The 15,654-nt window shown below is 42.5% G+C and overlaps 1 protein-coding gene across 6 annotated transcripts in view; it reads left to right on the top strand.

Moving 5' to 3' along the window:
• Positions 1-15,654, top strand: part of ROBO1 (roundabout guidance receptor 1) — a 1,143,090-nt gene that overhangs the window by 1,079,463 nt on the left and 47,973 nt on the right. For 4 of the 6 annotated variants that reach the window (XM_066240777.1, XM_066240775.1, XM_066240771.1 and 1 more), the window contains 3 exons: positions 2,680-2,877; positions 8,011-8,037; positions 9,470-9,512. In XM_066240777.1, coding sequence (XP_066096874.1) covers positions 2,680-2,877; positions 8,011-8,037; positions 9,470-9,512 — 268 coding nt within the window. The remainder of the gene's footprint in view (positions 1-2,679; positions 2,878-8,010; positions 8,038-9,469; positions 9,513-15,654) is intronic. The other 2 variants (XM_066240776.1, XM_066240772.1) reach the window with 1 other exon arrangement.

Genomic DNA, 15,654 nt, shown 5'->3' with positions numbered 1-15,654 from the left:
AGTCCAATGGTTGTGGGAAGGCACTCTGGTCCAAATAGACAGGAGGGTCACAGGCACGGTGTTCCAAGGTTGACCCTGCATGACCAGAAAGGAAAGACTGAAACCCAGAGTTTGTTGGAGGGTTTAATGGCGCCCATGGCTCCTGCCCAGAACTCAGTCACGTGATTCCAAATAGATGAATGGGAACATCACAAAATGAAATCACTGGCTAGGGGACTGCTTCACATCAACTCCAGGCAATGAGGGTCCCTTTCAGACCTTTAATGCATAGCTTTCATTGTCTCGGCCACAGCCATGGGCCAGAACTTGTTGGGTTGACTTTTACATTTAGCATATTTTAAAACAGTGATTATATATTGCAACTTTTAAGTGAAAATAGCTTTATGGTTTATTTCTGGTTCATTTATTGCAAAATTCTAAGACATCTATAGTGTTACAGTGTCATATAAGCTATGGGGGAAAATAGTTTAATATTGACTTTTTTTACTCAAACATTTGCCCAGTTTTGTAAAATATCGGTATTAACTTACTAAAATTGAAACTGTGAGTTACATTATGATAATCCTATACATGGTTGGTGTTATTTACCTATTTTTATAACATGGCTTGTAGTCCTGGGTTTTCACAGATGGATTGAAAAGGGGGCCATGTCAGTTTCACTTATTTAAGCTTTAAGCCATGAGATTTAAGGGTCAAATGGTTTCCTTGAAATTATAAATGTGTCCCAGTGTTTTCCATATCTTAATATAGGCTCAGCTGCCGTGCGACGCAGACGGAGCTGTAGAGTAGCTTTTTAAATTCACTATTCACACTTTATTCTGTGAAGCCCGTCTGGTCGCTTGCATGGACCCTCTCTTGTCTGTCTCCATAAAATCTGAAGCTACCCAACTTAACCTGGCCCAGATAACCATGAAATCTATAAACTGAGCAGACACAAAGGGTGTATTAGGAATAAAAAGAACAGGTCTGCCTGGAGAACCTTCAGAAGGTGAGTGCTCTTAGGATAACCGTAGCTGAAAGGGTCTGGGACATGAAGTTAGACTTGCAGTCAACAAACAGTTGAAGGCAGGTGACTGCTTGTGAAAATAGGTTTTCTAACCTTGACCCTCTGTAGAATGAAATCTGAACTTCTGTTCAAGAAAGAAGAGGAAATAAAAACCACACACACACATACACACACACACACACATAACATAAGTGGCAGTTTATCCATTTTACATAGAAACAGCAGCTGTATTCCTAAGGCTGTTTCCTTCACTATTGAATGCTGCTTATTTTTCCCGTTGGAGTCAGATTGGGATGTAATATCATGTCAAAAGAAAAGGTGATCTGTAGGATTTTTCTCTGTTTGAGAAATGTTATTCCTATATAATGACCTATACCAATTATTTTTTCTGAATAAATAAAGCATTTACAGTATAGAACAAATGTTTCTATTTTTAAAGCAGGTTGTAGTAGCAGAAAATTTTCAGAGTCAAATGATTTGACAATGGCAAGAAGGCCCCATCCTAAAGACATGGGCTGCTGACTCCTGCTTCCTTCACTGGGATGTTGTTAGGGAGGAACCCTAAAACTGCAGACACCGGTGGGAACTCTGCCCACCGGCCTCCTCCGGACGGGCCTCACGCGGGGCCGCAGAGTGGGACACTGCTCTGGTGAGGGAGAGATAGCTTCCAGTTTTCCGCAGACTGCCCACACCGCTCCGTGTGCCTGGACGGAATGGTGGGCTTCAGGAATCAGTATCTTCGTACGCTTAAACATACATAGAAAATAACTCAATTTTAATAGTTCTATACCCATCCATTTTTAACATTTCTGAATGAAAATAGCTATCAGAAAACATAAGCCTTGGTGACTATTCATAAAACACAGTAATTCTTGTCCATGTTGAGTGTCTCTGTATCTATCACTGGCCCTGGGTATTATTTCAAAAGAAAGATAATAGTTCTTTCAGTGGTGACATTATCTTCATTTTTCATTGCTGTTTTTTTTTTTAAAGAACCATGAATTTTATAGGCCCTTCTGAACTTAGGTTCAAATACCATGCTTCTAAGACAGTTAGGAGACCTAGCATATAGTGTGTGTGTGTGTGTGTGTGTGTGTGTGTGCGCGCGCGCGCGCGCGCGCGCGCGCACATGTGGCAATAGGAGATACAGCGCTCTTTTTTCCATATCAACCTCTATAGGAAATAACATTTCACTGCTTTACAATTTTAGAACATATAATCGAGGGTTCCTTTAGAAGTCTGAGAAAGCATGCACCTTTTTCACACTTATTTGGGACCCCTAATTTGTGTACTTGGGTCCCAGTATGGCGTTCTGAGGGTTTGTACTGGTGCCTTCGCCCCAGCACTTTCCTGTGCAAACGTACGCAGCGAGCGGCGCGGCTTTCTGGAGTAAAAGTATAGAAATCGTATGCCGTTGCTTTTGTTTTCAAATATATTCCATGAAATGACCTCACATTGGATTTGAAGTAAAATAAATAAAATGAATATAATGTGGCTGAAAAAAATCTCACAAACCGCTTGAACTAAAAATGCCAGTGTGGCAAGTTGACAAACAGAAGCCATGGCCCCAAAATGAACACAATCGTGACGCTGGTTTTATCTGGTGGATGTTAGGAGTTCTTATGATCGTACTGAGTTTTGAAACCCACATTGACCCGAGGGTGGCTTTTCAGATTCTCACGGCAACCCCGTGTCCCCGGAGGACCAGGTGAGCCTCGCCCAGCAGATCTCTGACGTGGTCAAGCAGCCGGCCTTCATCGCGGGCATCGGGGCGGCCTGCTGGGTCATCCTCATGGTCTTCAGCATCTGGCTCTATCGGCATCGCAAGAAGAGAAACGGGCTGACCAGTACGTACGCGGGGATCCGGAAAGGTATCGGCTTTCTTAAGTTTGCCAAGGGTCACTATGTACGCATAACTCTTGATTTTAATCTGTGACTCCACATGATGTATGTGTATGTATCCTGTTTTAAATTACTTTCATACATAAAGATTTTCAGAAGTGCTTTTCTCTTCTTGTGATAGCCACGTGGTATGAACTCCTGTTGCGTAGCAACGCTGCAGCTAGGGCTCAGCGGTTTCAGGCCTCCTTCCTTTACAAGACATTTCTCCCGGGTGGGTTGACTGATGCTTGTTCTACCATTCATTCCCTTGTTCTCTTTGAAAATGACTTTTTCTGCTTTGTATTCTTGAAGAAACTTTTTTTTTTTTTTTTTGTGGCAGAGACAGAGAGAGTCAGAGAGAGGAACAGATAGGGACAGACAGACAGGAAGGGACAGAGATGAGAAGCATTAACTCTTCGTTGTGGCTCCTTAGTTGTTCATTGATTGATTTCTTATATGTGCTTGACCAGGGGGCTATAGCAGACCGAGTGACCCCTTGCTGGAGCCAGCGACCTTGGGTCCAAGCTGGTGAGCTTTGCTCAAACCAGATGAGCCCACGCTCAAGCTGGCGACCTCAGGGTCTCGAACCTGCGTCCTCCGCATCCCAGTCCGATGCTCTATCCACTGCACCAGCACCTGGTCAGGCTTGAAGAAACTTTTTCATCACAGAAATTATAAATGCAAACTTTGAACAGTCTCACACAGTTTTGAAGTGTTGGTCTTGCCTTTGGGAAGCTAAAGAGACTATTTGTAAAATCACTATTTTTATGATTATTTCTGATTGCTTAGAAAATGTCATTTCTTAGTTGATATGAAATGCAGTCCTGCTCTAGCACTTTTTTTTTGTTATATTTTAAGTGGCAGCGTTGGCTAAGTGTTTGCTGTTAATTAAGGATAGTGATTTTGTTACAAATATGTTTGCAGTTTTAGAAGATAAAGTTTACTTCCCTGCTATTATTTACAATTTTGTGGATAAACCAAATATGCCAAGTTATTTCATAGACACCTTTGCCACATAGCCGTAAAGCCTATAGATTATTTGTATTTTTTATTCTCTGAGGAGATCTGTCAACACGGTCAGACAAATAATCATTCCCCATCCCCAAATATATTTCATCAGTTCTGGGCCTCAGACCTGATCTATGGGTGGGCTGACTCTGAGTCCCAGTTCTCAGAGGACAGTGCCCATTTATGTCCTTAGTCCAATGAATTTTTATACTATTCCTTTTGCTCTCAAAATTATCCTGGTTTGTATGAGAAAAAATACATTCAATCTAGTTATAGAGTCTTTGCTTAAGTAAAAACAACACTTTCACTTTGCTACAATGCAAAATTCAATAAAATTACCAACAACACATTCCCCTACCATTAACAACCTTGAGAACAAATGTAAATGTCTGCTTATTTCTTTTTATTTATTTATTTACTTCTATTCATGTGAGGAAGGGAGGCAGAGACAGACTCTCACATGCACCCTGACCAGGATCTACTCAGAAAACCCAATAGAGGGCAATGCTCTGCTCATTCTGGACATTGTTCTGTTGCTCAGCACCTGAACTCTTCTTAGTGCCTGAGATGAACCCATGGAGCCATCCTCAGTGCCTAGGTCCAACTTGCTCTAATGAAGTCATGGCTGCAGGAGGGATAAAGACAGAGAGAGAGGAACAGAAGCGAGAAGGGGAGGGGTAGAGAAGCAGATGAGCACTTCTTCTGTGAGCATTGACCTGGAATTGAACACGGGACATCCACATACCAAGCTGACACTCTACCACTGAGCCAACTGGCCAGGGCCTATCTGCATATTTCTTACATGAACATTTTCTACATGTCTTGGCTAAGTCATTTCTCTGACCAACTAAATGGCAACGTAAGACTGTGTGATGCTTATTAGAATGTACCTGTACACTTACAGGACACACAGTCTGACATCTTTGTCCTCTCAGTCACAGAGGGTCTTGGCAGGAAAGAGCCAGCACAGATTCCTCAGCCGTCCTATAAGAATGACTCAGCGTGCGTCTGGTCTGTGGCCACGCAGCAGTTCCTTCATGCGCATGCTCTTCCTTACCATCATCGACCTCAAAGGTTTTTGTAGATATGTATCCACTCTCGAGATGAAGCCATGCCAGTATCCCCTTGTACCACAAAGAGCCTGGGGCTCATTATGTACACAGAGCAGAACAGTGTCAGGCACACGTGTCACCATAAAAAAAAACCCCTTTGACTAGCCCTGGCTGGTTGGCTCAGTGGTAGTGTCGGCCCAGCGTGGAAGTCCCGGGTTTGATTCCTGGCCAGGGCACACAGGAGAAGCGCCCATCTGCTTCTCCACCCCTCCCCCTCTCCTTCCTCTCTGTCTCTCTCTAACCCTCCCACAGCCAAGGCTCCATTGGAGCAAAGTTGGCCCAGGTGCTGAGGATGGCTCCATGGCCTCTGCCTCAGGTGCTAGAATGGCTCTGATTGCTGCGGATCAATGCCCCAGATGGGCAGAGCATCGCCCCCTGGTGGGCATGCCGGGTGGATCCTGGTCAGGCGCATGCGGGAGTCTGACTGCCTACCTGCTTCTAACTTCAGAAAAATACAAAAACAAAAATCTTTACTTATAAAACAACGCAGAGAACGGGTGTGTAGGTGTCTGTTGTGGAGCCGGGCAGGGGCAGCATAGAGTGTTAGGGGTTGTGTTTGGAAATCTGAATTGAAGGAGGAAAAGTGACTGATCAACGTTTAGATGCAGAGTCTCTGGAACTGTCCAGGAGTCCTGTGTTTCTTCCTGCAGTGAAGCGCTGTCGCTGTATCGTTACCACTGAACTCTCTATATTGTCATGACATCTAAATACGTGACATAAAAACCTCTCCGTTTCTGAATTTTTTTTTCCCTTTTACTAATGTTCTTTAAGCATGCTGGCAAATGCCTATGCACTCTTTCTGCGAAATCTATTAAACTAATATCATCGTCCTTTTAACTAGCTTGTGTGTAAGCAGAACTCATAGAACATAATTACAAATGTAATTGGTGAGCATTGGATTCTGCCTTTTTTTTTTTTCCATTTCGCCTTGTCGGCACTTTTCCACAATTCTCTTTCTGTGCAATTAGAGAGAGAGAGAGAGAGAGAGAGAGAAGACGTGTTTCCTGAAGTTCTAAATTGTCAATGTCAAAAACAAAGCTGTCAATTCCAAGGAAAAAGGAAGTGAAGTATTTTACAGAAATAAATGGATAAGAGCCTCTCAGCTTATGCACCCTCAGGTCAGGGAGTGACAGGGGGCGCTCTTCCCCGACCCCCATTTCTCTGTTGGTGTTTCCTGCACAGAACACTCAGCCCCCCGACCCACACATGCTCACAGTGTGCACCAGCATGGCTAGGGATAAAGAGCGCATTATGTTACCAGGAGCTTGGAGAGATAAGCTGTTATTTGGTGTATATGCTGTAAAAATTTCACTTTGACCAACCTCTTCTCATCTCCTCTTCAGTTCCTTAAACTGGGGTTAGCAGTGACCTGAGCGTACTGACAAGGACCTTTCATCTATTTCTTATGTCCTTGTGATGGCAAGTTCATGTTCAGGCACTCGATTTGAATAGCTTGACTTTCTAACATACCTTTTTTTTTTTATTTAATGGAGATTTGTTACTATGGCTCTGAATTTTTTATTGTAGTTCAATTACATTGACTCTGAAAAAAAAAAAAAACAGACTGAAGGGAAACAATAGATTCTTCAGACAGGGACGGCCACGTGCGGACAAAGGCCAGTGTAGAAACTGGGTACACGGCGCTGAGGAGTGTGTTTCTGTTCTTTCTGCGATGCCCAAAGCTAATGGTTGGGTAAGCGGTGACAGGTGTGAAGGGTACTGGAGCCGTCCACTGTGCACCTCCCGAGACACTAATCCTGAAGTCAATTTCCTGGAGATGCTCACGTGTGAAGTGGAAAATACATTTTCAGCGGCTTTGGGATCCACGATAGCTAATCAATGTTACAGTTTGTGTATTTTAAGGATTTTCTTGAAAGCAGACTCTAGTGTTGAAGGACTAGTGTAGATTTCCTTGCTTTCCTCCACTAGGGTGGGGGGGGGAGGGGAGAGCTGGGAAAAGAAGTCAGCCTCCATCCCCTCAGCAACTCTATGGAAAGAGCTCCTGGTGTCTTCGAACACCCAGGAACACCCAGGAGTGGGAGGAGATAGGAAAAGGGGGGGGGGGGGAGGCGAGGCCGCTACTTTTGAGGTCTGCAGTTCAATTTCAGGCATTATTGATTAGATTAAGATTTATAACCGCAGAGAGTGAAGGCTTTCAGAGAGGTGTTATTGTTCTATTGTTTAGCTTCCAGAGTGTGGCATTAAACAATGAGGGAGCGGCCTGCACCTAGAAAGCTGCTAAACTTAAACCGGAATAGAGAAATGACAGTTGAAAACGCCCCGTTTCTTCTGTCCACTCACAAATTTCTATGATGACAAAAATGTAGCATTACACTGTTTATATAATAAGGTGTCAGGCATTATTTGGAAGTAAAAGAGTTCAGTTTTATGGTTCTTTGTTCCAATTTCTTCTTTCCTTCCTTCTTTCTTTCTTCCTCCCTTCCTCCCTTCCTCCCTCCCTCCCTCCTTCCTTCCCTTCCTTCTTTTCTTCCTTCCTTCCTTTTCCTTTTGTGTCTTCCTTCCTTCCTTTCTTCTCCCCTCAATCTCTGTCTCTTAATAATGAATACTTAAGTGCCCTATTAGTCCACTTTAATAAAGCATTTACTTTCAGATTTCTAGATAAAGTTCAAGCAAGACCCTGATAATACTTGTTTAAGAATCCATCATCCAGTGTTTGGAAATGATTTATAGTAGAGGAGTCCTGTTTGTACTGAAGCCATGAACTGAATCTATGTTACCAAACGCAGGGTCATTCCCGGGCTAAACCAGCACAATTCCCCTCCGTGCTAGAATGTCAGACACTTCAACATGGTTCCTGTAGAGACAAGCTTCTCTTTTTCACCTCAGACTTGGTTTTATTCATACCTCAGAATGTCAGAGCGACTGGCTTAGTTATTTACATTTGTTTTATGTTCAGCTGTCTGCTTGATTTATACTAATGTGATATGTTCCCTTTCTCTCTTCAGCTTAATAACTGGTTTATATTTTGTTTTGATTTTTCAGTCCCGTCTTTTACCTTCACACCAACAGGTATATATTTGCACTTACCCTCCCCCGTCCCTTTGTTCGTTTGGCATGTGTGGTACTATTGTGTTTCTGTTTGTGTTTCATTCCCCCCCGCAGTAGGTTGGGGGAGAGGACTTCAGTGGAATGCAATACTTCATTTCCTCATGTCAGGCATGCATTGGAAGCAGACATGGTCGGTGTTGCATTTCACTCATTTGATGCAGTTATTCATTCCCACTCCGCATTGCACGTTAGCCTCGTCTGCATGCGTGCCTTAGACAGGCACACCGTGTCTGCCCTCAGCATGATTTAACATGTTCATGATCTTACTACGGAGTGTGTCACACGTGGCCGTGCACTTTCTCCTTAAACTTAAGCTTTCAGGTTTTCCAACAGATATTTCTCTCCCTTTCAATTCTCTGGGTGTAGCGTTCAACATGCTTGAAGGGAACCAATGTAGTCCGCACATGCAAAGATAAAACTTTTCATTTTCCCCAAGTCAGAACCCTAAATGTTCTGTTCCTTTCGGTTTCTTTCAAAATGGGTCCTCTTTATCCTTATCACCCCTCGTAAGAGATGTACCTACCGTCCTGCCTCCTCCTTTGTAACCCAGTTATTGTAATCACTGGACACGGTTATCTCCCCTTAACAGACTCCCCGTTTGGAGTTCTTCTAAGTAGCAGAATTTGGCAGCTTCTCGAAACACATTTCTCCTTAGAAAATGTGTCTGTATTTATAGAAGAGCTAATCTTCTTAACCCCTTGCCTATGTGCAAATCTTGTCTTGTGGTGGCTAAATTTTTATACCCGTGAGGTTACGAAGCTGCGAATGCTTTCAAGACCATTCAAATATATATGTTACCCTACATACCTGTCTGATGAAAATATAATGAGAAGCGTTCCTAGAAGCCACAATGAAAATCAGGTTGCATTAATGGACAGTCACAACCTGGCACACATCGTTGTGTGTGCAGAAAGAGAAGGTTGGCTTTAACATTTATCTTTGTCTGATTGGTACTCATACTTCTGAGAAAACACTCTAGTAAGGGTATTTTCCTAAATTGAAGATTCCACTAAAATAAATTCATGCAATTATATGATTTAATAATTCAAAACTAGACATATGGGAAAGCAAATGTACAAATGTGTGACTGTTGTATTTAAGAAGAGTGTACTGAAGTTTGATTTTGCTTAGTTCTCAACCTTGTGGGCACATTAATAAGTGTAATTTATCTTCAGTTCTATACAGTGTTAAAAAAATAATATTCAGTGTTGAATCAGAAATCTTCCTGTGATGACTTTTGTATTCTTCTAAGTAGAAAGGGAGAATGCATTCCATTTTAGAAAGATGCTCATGAATGTACTAGCTTTTGATGTACAAATATAAACATGTCTATTAATTTTTCTTTTTTCTCTCTCTCTCTCTTTTTTTTTTTTTTTTTTTGGTAACATTCCAGTAACTTATCAGAGAGGAGGCGAAGCTGTGAGCAGTGGAGGGAGGTAATTATCTTGCTTGTTTTGTAGATCCTAAGGGGAATTCCATTATTTCTTCTAGTCTTCCTCAGTGACATCACTATCTTTGCTTAAAAGGTTCAGCTTCCTGGTGAAACTTGTTCGAATCTTCCAGAAATACTCTGTTCTACTCTGCTGGGACAACAGGCTGGTGTGTACAAAAATGACCACCAGAGGGCAAACTTGAACCGGGCAAGACAGACTTGCTGATTTAGCAGATGATTAAAAGAACTTAGAGTAATTAAGTGATGGTATTTATGAAGATTAAGAAATAGAGCTAGTTATCAGATACCATCAAAGAAAAAGTGTTCATTTTGAAACCTGCTGAAAACAGCATTATGCTCATAAGGTATAGGTTATGTCTGTTCTTGTTAAGAATTCAGCATAGTTCCGCTGTCCGTGTGCAGGGAAAGATGTTGAAATGAAAGAAGAAGTCTAGGTAGCTTATTAACACAGAGCTTTCTTTCCTCTAATTAAAATGAACCCCAACTGTATATTTATAATTTTTTGTTATAAATTCAGTGAATTTTAATATATTCACAGGGAAATCACAAATTGATGTGTCAGGCATCTTAACAGAGCGGAAATAAGATATGTTATATGAACCAAGTTTGGGGATTTTCTACAATAGGATGATTTTTGCTTTTCGAAAACAGTAACATTTTGAATACGGTGTAAATTTAAAACAATCTTCCAACCAAATCCATTGAATAATTCAAGTGTAATGAACTTACTGAGAGTCATTCTCGGTACAGATGGATAGTGTGGTTGCTCCCGGAAAAGACCATAATGAGAAAGATATTATTCCTGAACCTGGGGAACATATCGTCCGATACGAAATAACTGAATGTAGTATATGAAAGAGTGATTTAAAAGAAAAGGTTGACTTCCTTTAACCAGAGCTGTATATACGTGGCAACAAACACTGATCCTTTCTTTCCTGGGGACTTACCGCTCCTCCCAGCTTCTTGTTTTCATACCTGTGGAGCAAAGCCAGCCAGCCAAGGCTCCGGACGCTCGGGAGGTCTTCGTGAGGAATAAATCCACTTGGTTCGGGAATGACACCAGGGCATGTTTTTGCATCCAGGGGATTTCCATCTAAATCACAGCCCAGACACTCACGGAACAGCCCCTGGCTTGAGAATGTTCTCTCGTGAATGAGTCTGGAATGCCTGATTATATCACCCCCCTCCCTCACCTGTGTATATTCCTGACCACAGACGGCAGTTTTCTCATTAATCAAAGCACACGAAAGTGCTTGTTGAGCAGCTTCTAGATGCTCTGCCTCTGTGCATGGGCACAGGCACTCACGTGCACACACCTTACACATGCACACACCATACACGTGCACACACCATACATGTGCACACACCATACATGTGCACAGTACACATCTGGTTTCTGCTGTCGAACAGGAAGATACAGCCTCAGAGAGACTCAGTGGTCAAATCCGAATCATTGGAGGAGCCCTTTGGTTCTAAGCGCTAGTTTCTGTGGCAGAGCTGAAAAATCACAAAGTGCCTAAAATATGTATCCATTTGGAGAGCTCACTGCCTCACCTTACAAAGTTAACCTTTGAAATCTAAAAATAAAATAGCGGTGAAACTGGTTTACTGCCAGCACCGAATGCAAATCATCTTTTTAGCAAAAGAAATGATCAAAGATGCTGAAATGTTACAGAGACCACCGTGCCATAAAGATCTTCGTGCTCATGTGACAGTTAAATACACCATTTTAAATTTAGTTATTGAACATATTGAATCTCCAGCATGTGACAGGCACCCGTCTCGTGGCTGGAGATGCATCCCTGAACAAAGTCTGTAAAAATTGCTGTCCACGTGAACCTGACATTTAATGGTGGAGACAGAAGATAAATAATAAACATGAAAAAAAAAAATCAACCCTGTAGTATTAACAGTTGAGTGATGTCGAAAAAAAATAGAACAGGGTAAAAAAAAAAATAGAACAGGGTAAGCAGGATCAGGAGGGCATTGGGAAGAGGTCTTATTTTCTAACCATTGTGAGTGTGTGTGTGTGTGTGTGTGTGTGCGCGCGCGCACATGTGTGTTCTGTGACCCATTGTAGTAAGAGAATGAGTGAATTGGACTCCTGCACTCAGTCTCCTGTCTGCCCCTTAAACACTAGCTCCCCTCAGGCGTCTCAGACTCTGAGCCCTCATTGAACATCCTGCCTTATTTGGTTAGTGACCCCTAAGTCAGAACGTTCCAGCCTGCTCTTCTTTGCCTCGGTCACTGCTCTTTGTTGATCCTAAGCTTTACCCCCTTTCCCTGTCCCTATTAAGTTTCGCTTCAAGCACATGCTCCCTCTGGCCTGCTCTATTACAAAAGCCGCTCAGTGGTCCTGCCTTCATCTGTCTTTGTGGGCACTATTTCCTGTGAATTCCCGTTGCCTATCGGAGCCAGCATGGTACTTTGAAATGCATGTCATCATGTCTCTGAGAGGCAGAAGACCCCATTTTTCGTAGAACCCAATACCAAGTCCAAATTCAGCACAGCACGGGAAGCCCACGACCTCCAGGGCCCTGCAATCCCGCTTCAACCCTCTGTGCACGCACGCTGCTGCCCTCCCACCACGTGCCCGCACTGCCTTCTCCTGCCTGTTTTTCCGCCACCAGCTGCCCTCCCACCACGTGCCCGCACTGCCTTCTCCTGCCTGTTTTTCCGCCACCAGCCTGGGCTGTGTCCATCCGCCTTCCACTGCCCGTCTGCTGACGTTCACCTGCTGGACCCTCTACGGACATTCCGTGCTGTTGTAAATACCACAGTTCAACACTGAATGTGAGGCCACGCAGTTATATTTTGTTTGTATCAGGGGTCAGCCAATTATGGCCCTTGGGCCAGATTTGGTTTCGCATGTAAAGTTTTACAGGGATCCAGCCAAACCCATTTGTTTGTAGAATGTCTGTGACGGCTTTTTCACTCCAGTGGCAGAGTTGAGGAGTTGCAAGAGAAAATACATTGCAAAGCCTAGAATGGTTCCTATCTGGTCCTTTACAGAAATAGTTTGTCAACTCCTGATCTATATATGGGAGTTGCAAGAGAAAATACATTGCAAAGCCTAGAATGGTTCCTATCAGATCCTTTACAGAAATAGTTCGTCAACTCCTAATCTATATCTGATGGCCTCTCACAGTAAATTTTCAGATGCTAGAGTGTAACGGCGAAATAATTTATGAGTCAGTAATTGGATGCACGAATTTTTGTTATGCAATCAATGCAATTTATTGAGTTACTTCAATAAATTCAATACCTTTGTTATTGACCTTTGAAAGATAATCATCAAAAAGTATTGAAAGAAGAAAGGAATGAGTGAGTTCTTGGGGGGAAAAAAAATGAATGTCGAAAACCTACATCCAGTCCTGGAGGACTTGAGAGGAAATGGGGCGTGCTGGCCACGCTCCTCCAATAAAGGAGCAGGTTCAGCTAGACAGCTCTTCTAGTTAGCAGTATGGTGAAGCCAGCTTTTTCCAGAGGAGGGCGAGTGAGGATTGTGGCAGGCAAAGAGAGCTCTTCTCAATTTGATAAGGGAGATTAATCCCAGGGAGGGTATTGGAAATATGAAGTAGCCGTTGCTATTCATTTGTTTTCCTTCCCGCAAACATCCCAGTCACCTCTTCCAGATGAAGACTGCCTAAAACCCAAACAACAGCATGAACCGGGGAAGAGCAAAATAAAAGTCTTAAAAAATAGTAGGGAAATCAGGCTTGCCTGGTGGAAGACGCTCACCCCACATGTCCTGGCAATGGGAGGTGAGGAAGCCCCTGAGCTCAGGCCTCACTTTGCTTTCTAATCACGGCCGCTTCTCTTCTTCTTGGCTTCAAAACCTCTGCCAAGTTATCAACGAGAAGAGGAGACAGCACCATTGACTGCTAGGCTCCGTCACCATTTTTCCCAGTCCCTGAACCTTGTAGTAGTATATTTTGTGACTTAGGAGTTAAGATTGGTGTTTGGGGGTATCTTCTGTTTGTTTGTTTGTTTTGGTTTTGAGTGAGTAATCAGGACACCTGGGATCAAAGGAGCGGAGAAATGGAAGGTGATGGCCGCATAAGTATTTTAAGTACATTCGCCCTCTTTTCCTCTGTGACATGAATCTATCTCCTTCCCATAAGCTGGATAAATTTGGTTTTTGCAAACTGTTGTCTCCTTTCCCTAATAATACCGTCTTTTTGGAGACAAGGAAGAGATAAGCAAAACTCAGCAATGTTACCATGAAAATATAACAACTATCATGTGACAATATATTATATGATAACATTATATGATATTTTAGAGCATGTTAATCACTGTAACTAGCATTGTGTTTTGCTCCTGTTTCAATTTTAGCTAAATCTGCCTTATGCACACTAGACCACTTTAAATGCATAAAGAGAGCCTGAGAGATTGTTACTGTAAAAAGACCCTCTAACCCCCTTATCACAGTAGCTGCGTATGACCTTGACTTCCTCAATGATCTCTGAAATAACACACGTGGCATTTTAAGGTTCATTAGGAGCAAATAATCATGGTTAACCTTCTTTCCTAAATAATTAGCATTCCAAATGCAAGTCTAAACCGAAAACTAGGATGTGAGTTGTTAATGCTACTTCCTGTTGGAAATCACCCACACGTGTGAAAAAATGCTTTCAAGCCTAGGATGATATGAAAACATTAACTTTAAAAGTGTCTTTTCTGAGGGAGTCATAGCAGCATAAAAATATTGTCTATTCCTTTCGAAACATGGAAGACAGGCTGTGGAAAATTTCCACTTGACCCATACTTCAAACATCCCGTAATATCTCTACAGTGTCAAATATGGGAGATTTATTTTTAATACCTTCTATAGTGATAACACACGCGGGTTAGGTTCAAGAGAAAATAAGGAAAGCAAAAGATGAATGGATGCGGAGTTTCACTAACTAACGTCCATTTCAAAGGCTGCACATCGCTGGGATACAGCTTGCGCTTAAATGTTTTGAGTTTCAGAGGTTCAGCAACACTGCTCTTCAAAGCATGTTGTTATAAAAAATGTTAATAATACGTTTGCTCAGTTTTAACAGCTTTGTGATGAATGTGAAGACTTCAGACATTCTCCTCTTTCTTGAGAGGGCTTGAGGACATGTCAGCATCGTAGAGTGTGGATTCTAGAGCCGAACTCCTTGGACTTAAATCCCAGCCCTGCCTTGCCCTTACTCTGTCTCACTACGTACAGCTCCCTTCAGCTCTCCCCGGCGTCTCAGTCTCTTCATCTGTAAAATCTGGATAATAATCGTAACTACCTTGTAGAAATTTTGTGAGGATTTAAAGGCGTGGATACATGGGAAGACCGGAGAACAGTGCCTCGCACACTACAAGCAGACATTTATTTTATTACATATAGGCACACATATATATTTACATACAAATATAGATATGTAAATTGTAAGTCCCTATTCTTCATCTGAGGTGAACCACTCCTCAAATAACCATCACCTGCATAGTAAGTTTTTGTTCAGTTGACTGTCAGCATAGGAACCATGGAGAGGAGAATGTCAGGGTTTTTCTTCCCCGGGTAAATGAGAAGCACGGTTATCGCACTTAAACAAAGAAACAAAACCATGAAAACAGTCTTCGCAGACTGTGGAGTCCCAGTGTGTTTATTGTGGACCTGTCAGCACATGATGCATCGTCACGTCTTTTGCTGAGTTATCAAACGCAACCCACGCCGGAGAGGGACATCAGGAATGCCTTTCTGGGACTGCAGTTTGCATCTCTGGCCCTGCTGGTCCGGGGCTCCCATTAATAACTGCTGATATGCTTTGCCTTCCCAACACACAAGGAAAGAGGATTAACATCTGTTGTGCTAAAAATAAACATGAACACTAATATTTCTTGTAGAGGACATCTTTGTTTTACCAGGTTTAATTCAGTAGCTTTCCTTTGTTTATATAGGGATTTAAGCATTTTGCATGGTCCCCCATCGGAAAATGTTAAAACGCTCAAAGAACTGTGCTCTGAAACAGTGATGAGGCTCTCTGCAAAATGTCACAGAGCCCTAAACTCACTATTTCTGAAACACCGTCTTAAAGGAAAACGTGTCAACGTTCTTACTGTGAATGACTTATTGTCTAAGTCAGGGGTAGTCAACCTTTTTA

Source organism: Saccopteryx bilineata, chromosome 8 (genome assembly GCF_036850765.1).
Source record: "Saccopteryx bilineata isolate mSacBil1 chromosome 8, mSacBil1_pri_phased_curated, whole genome shotgun sequence".
Lineage (NCBI taxonomy): Eukaryota > Metazoa > Chordata > Mammalia > Chiroptera > Emballonuridae > Saccopteryx > Saccopteryx bilineata.
The sequence above is the reverse complement of the archived record's forward strand: the minus strand, read 5'-3'. Positions and strand labels throughout refer to the sequence as shown.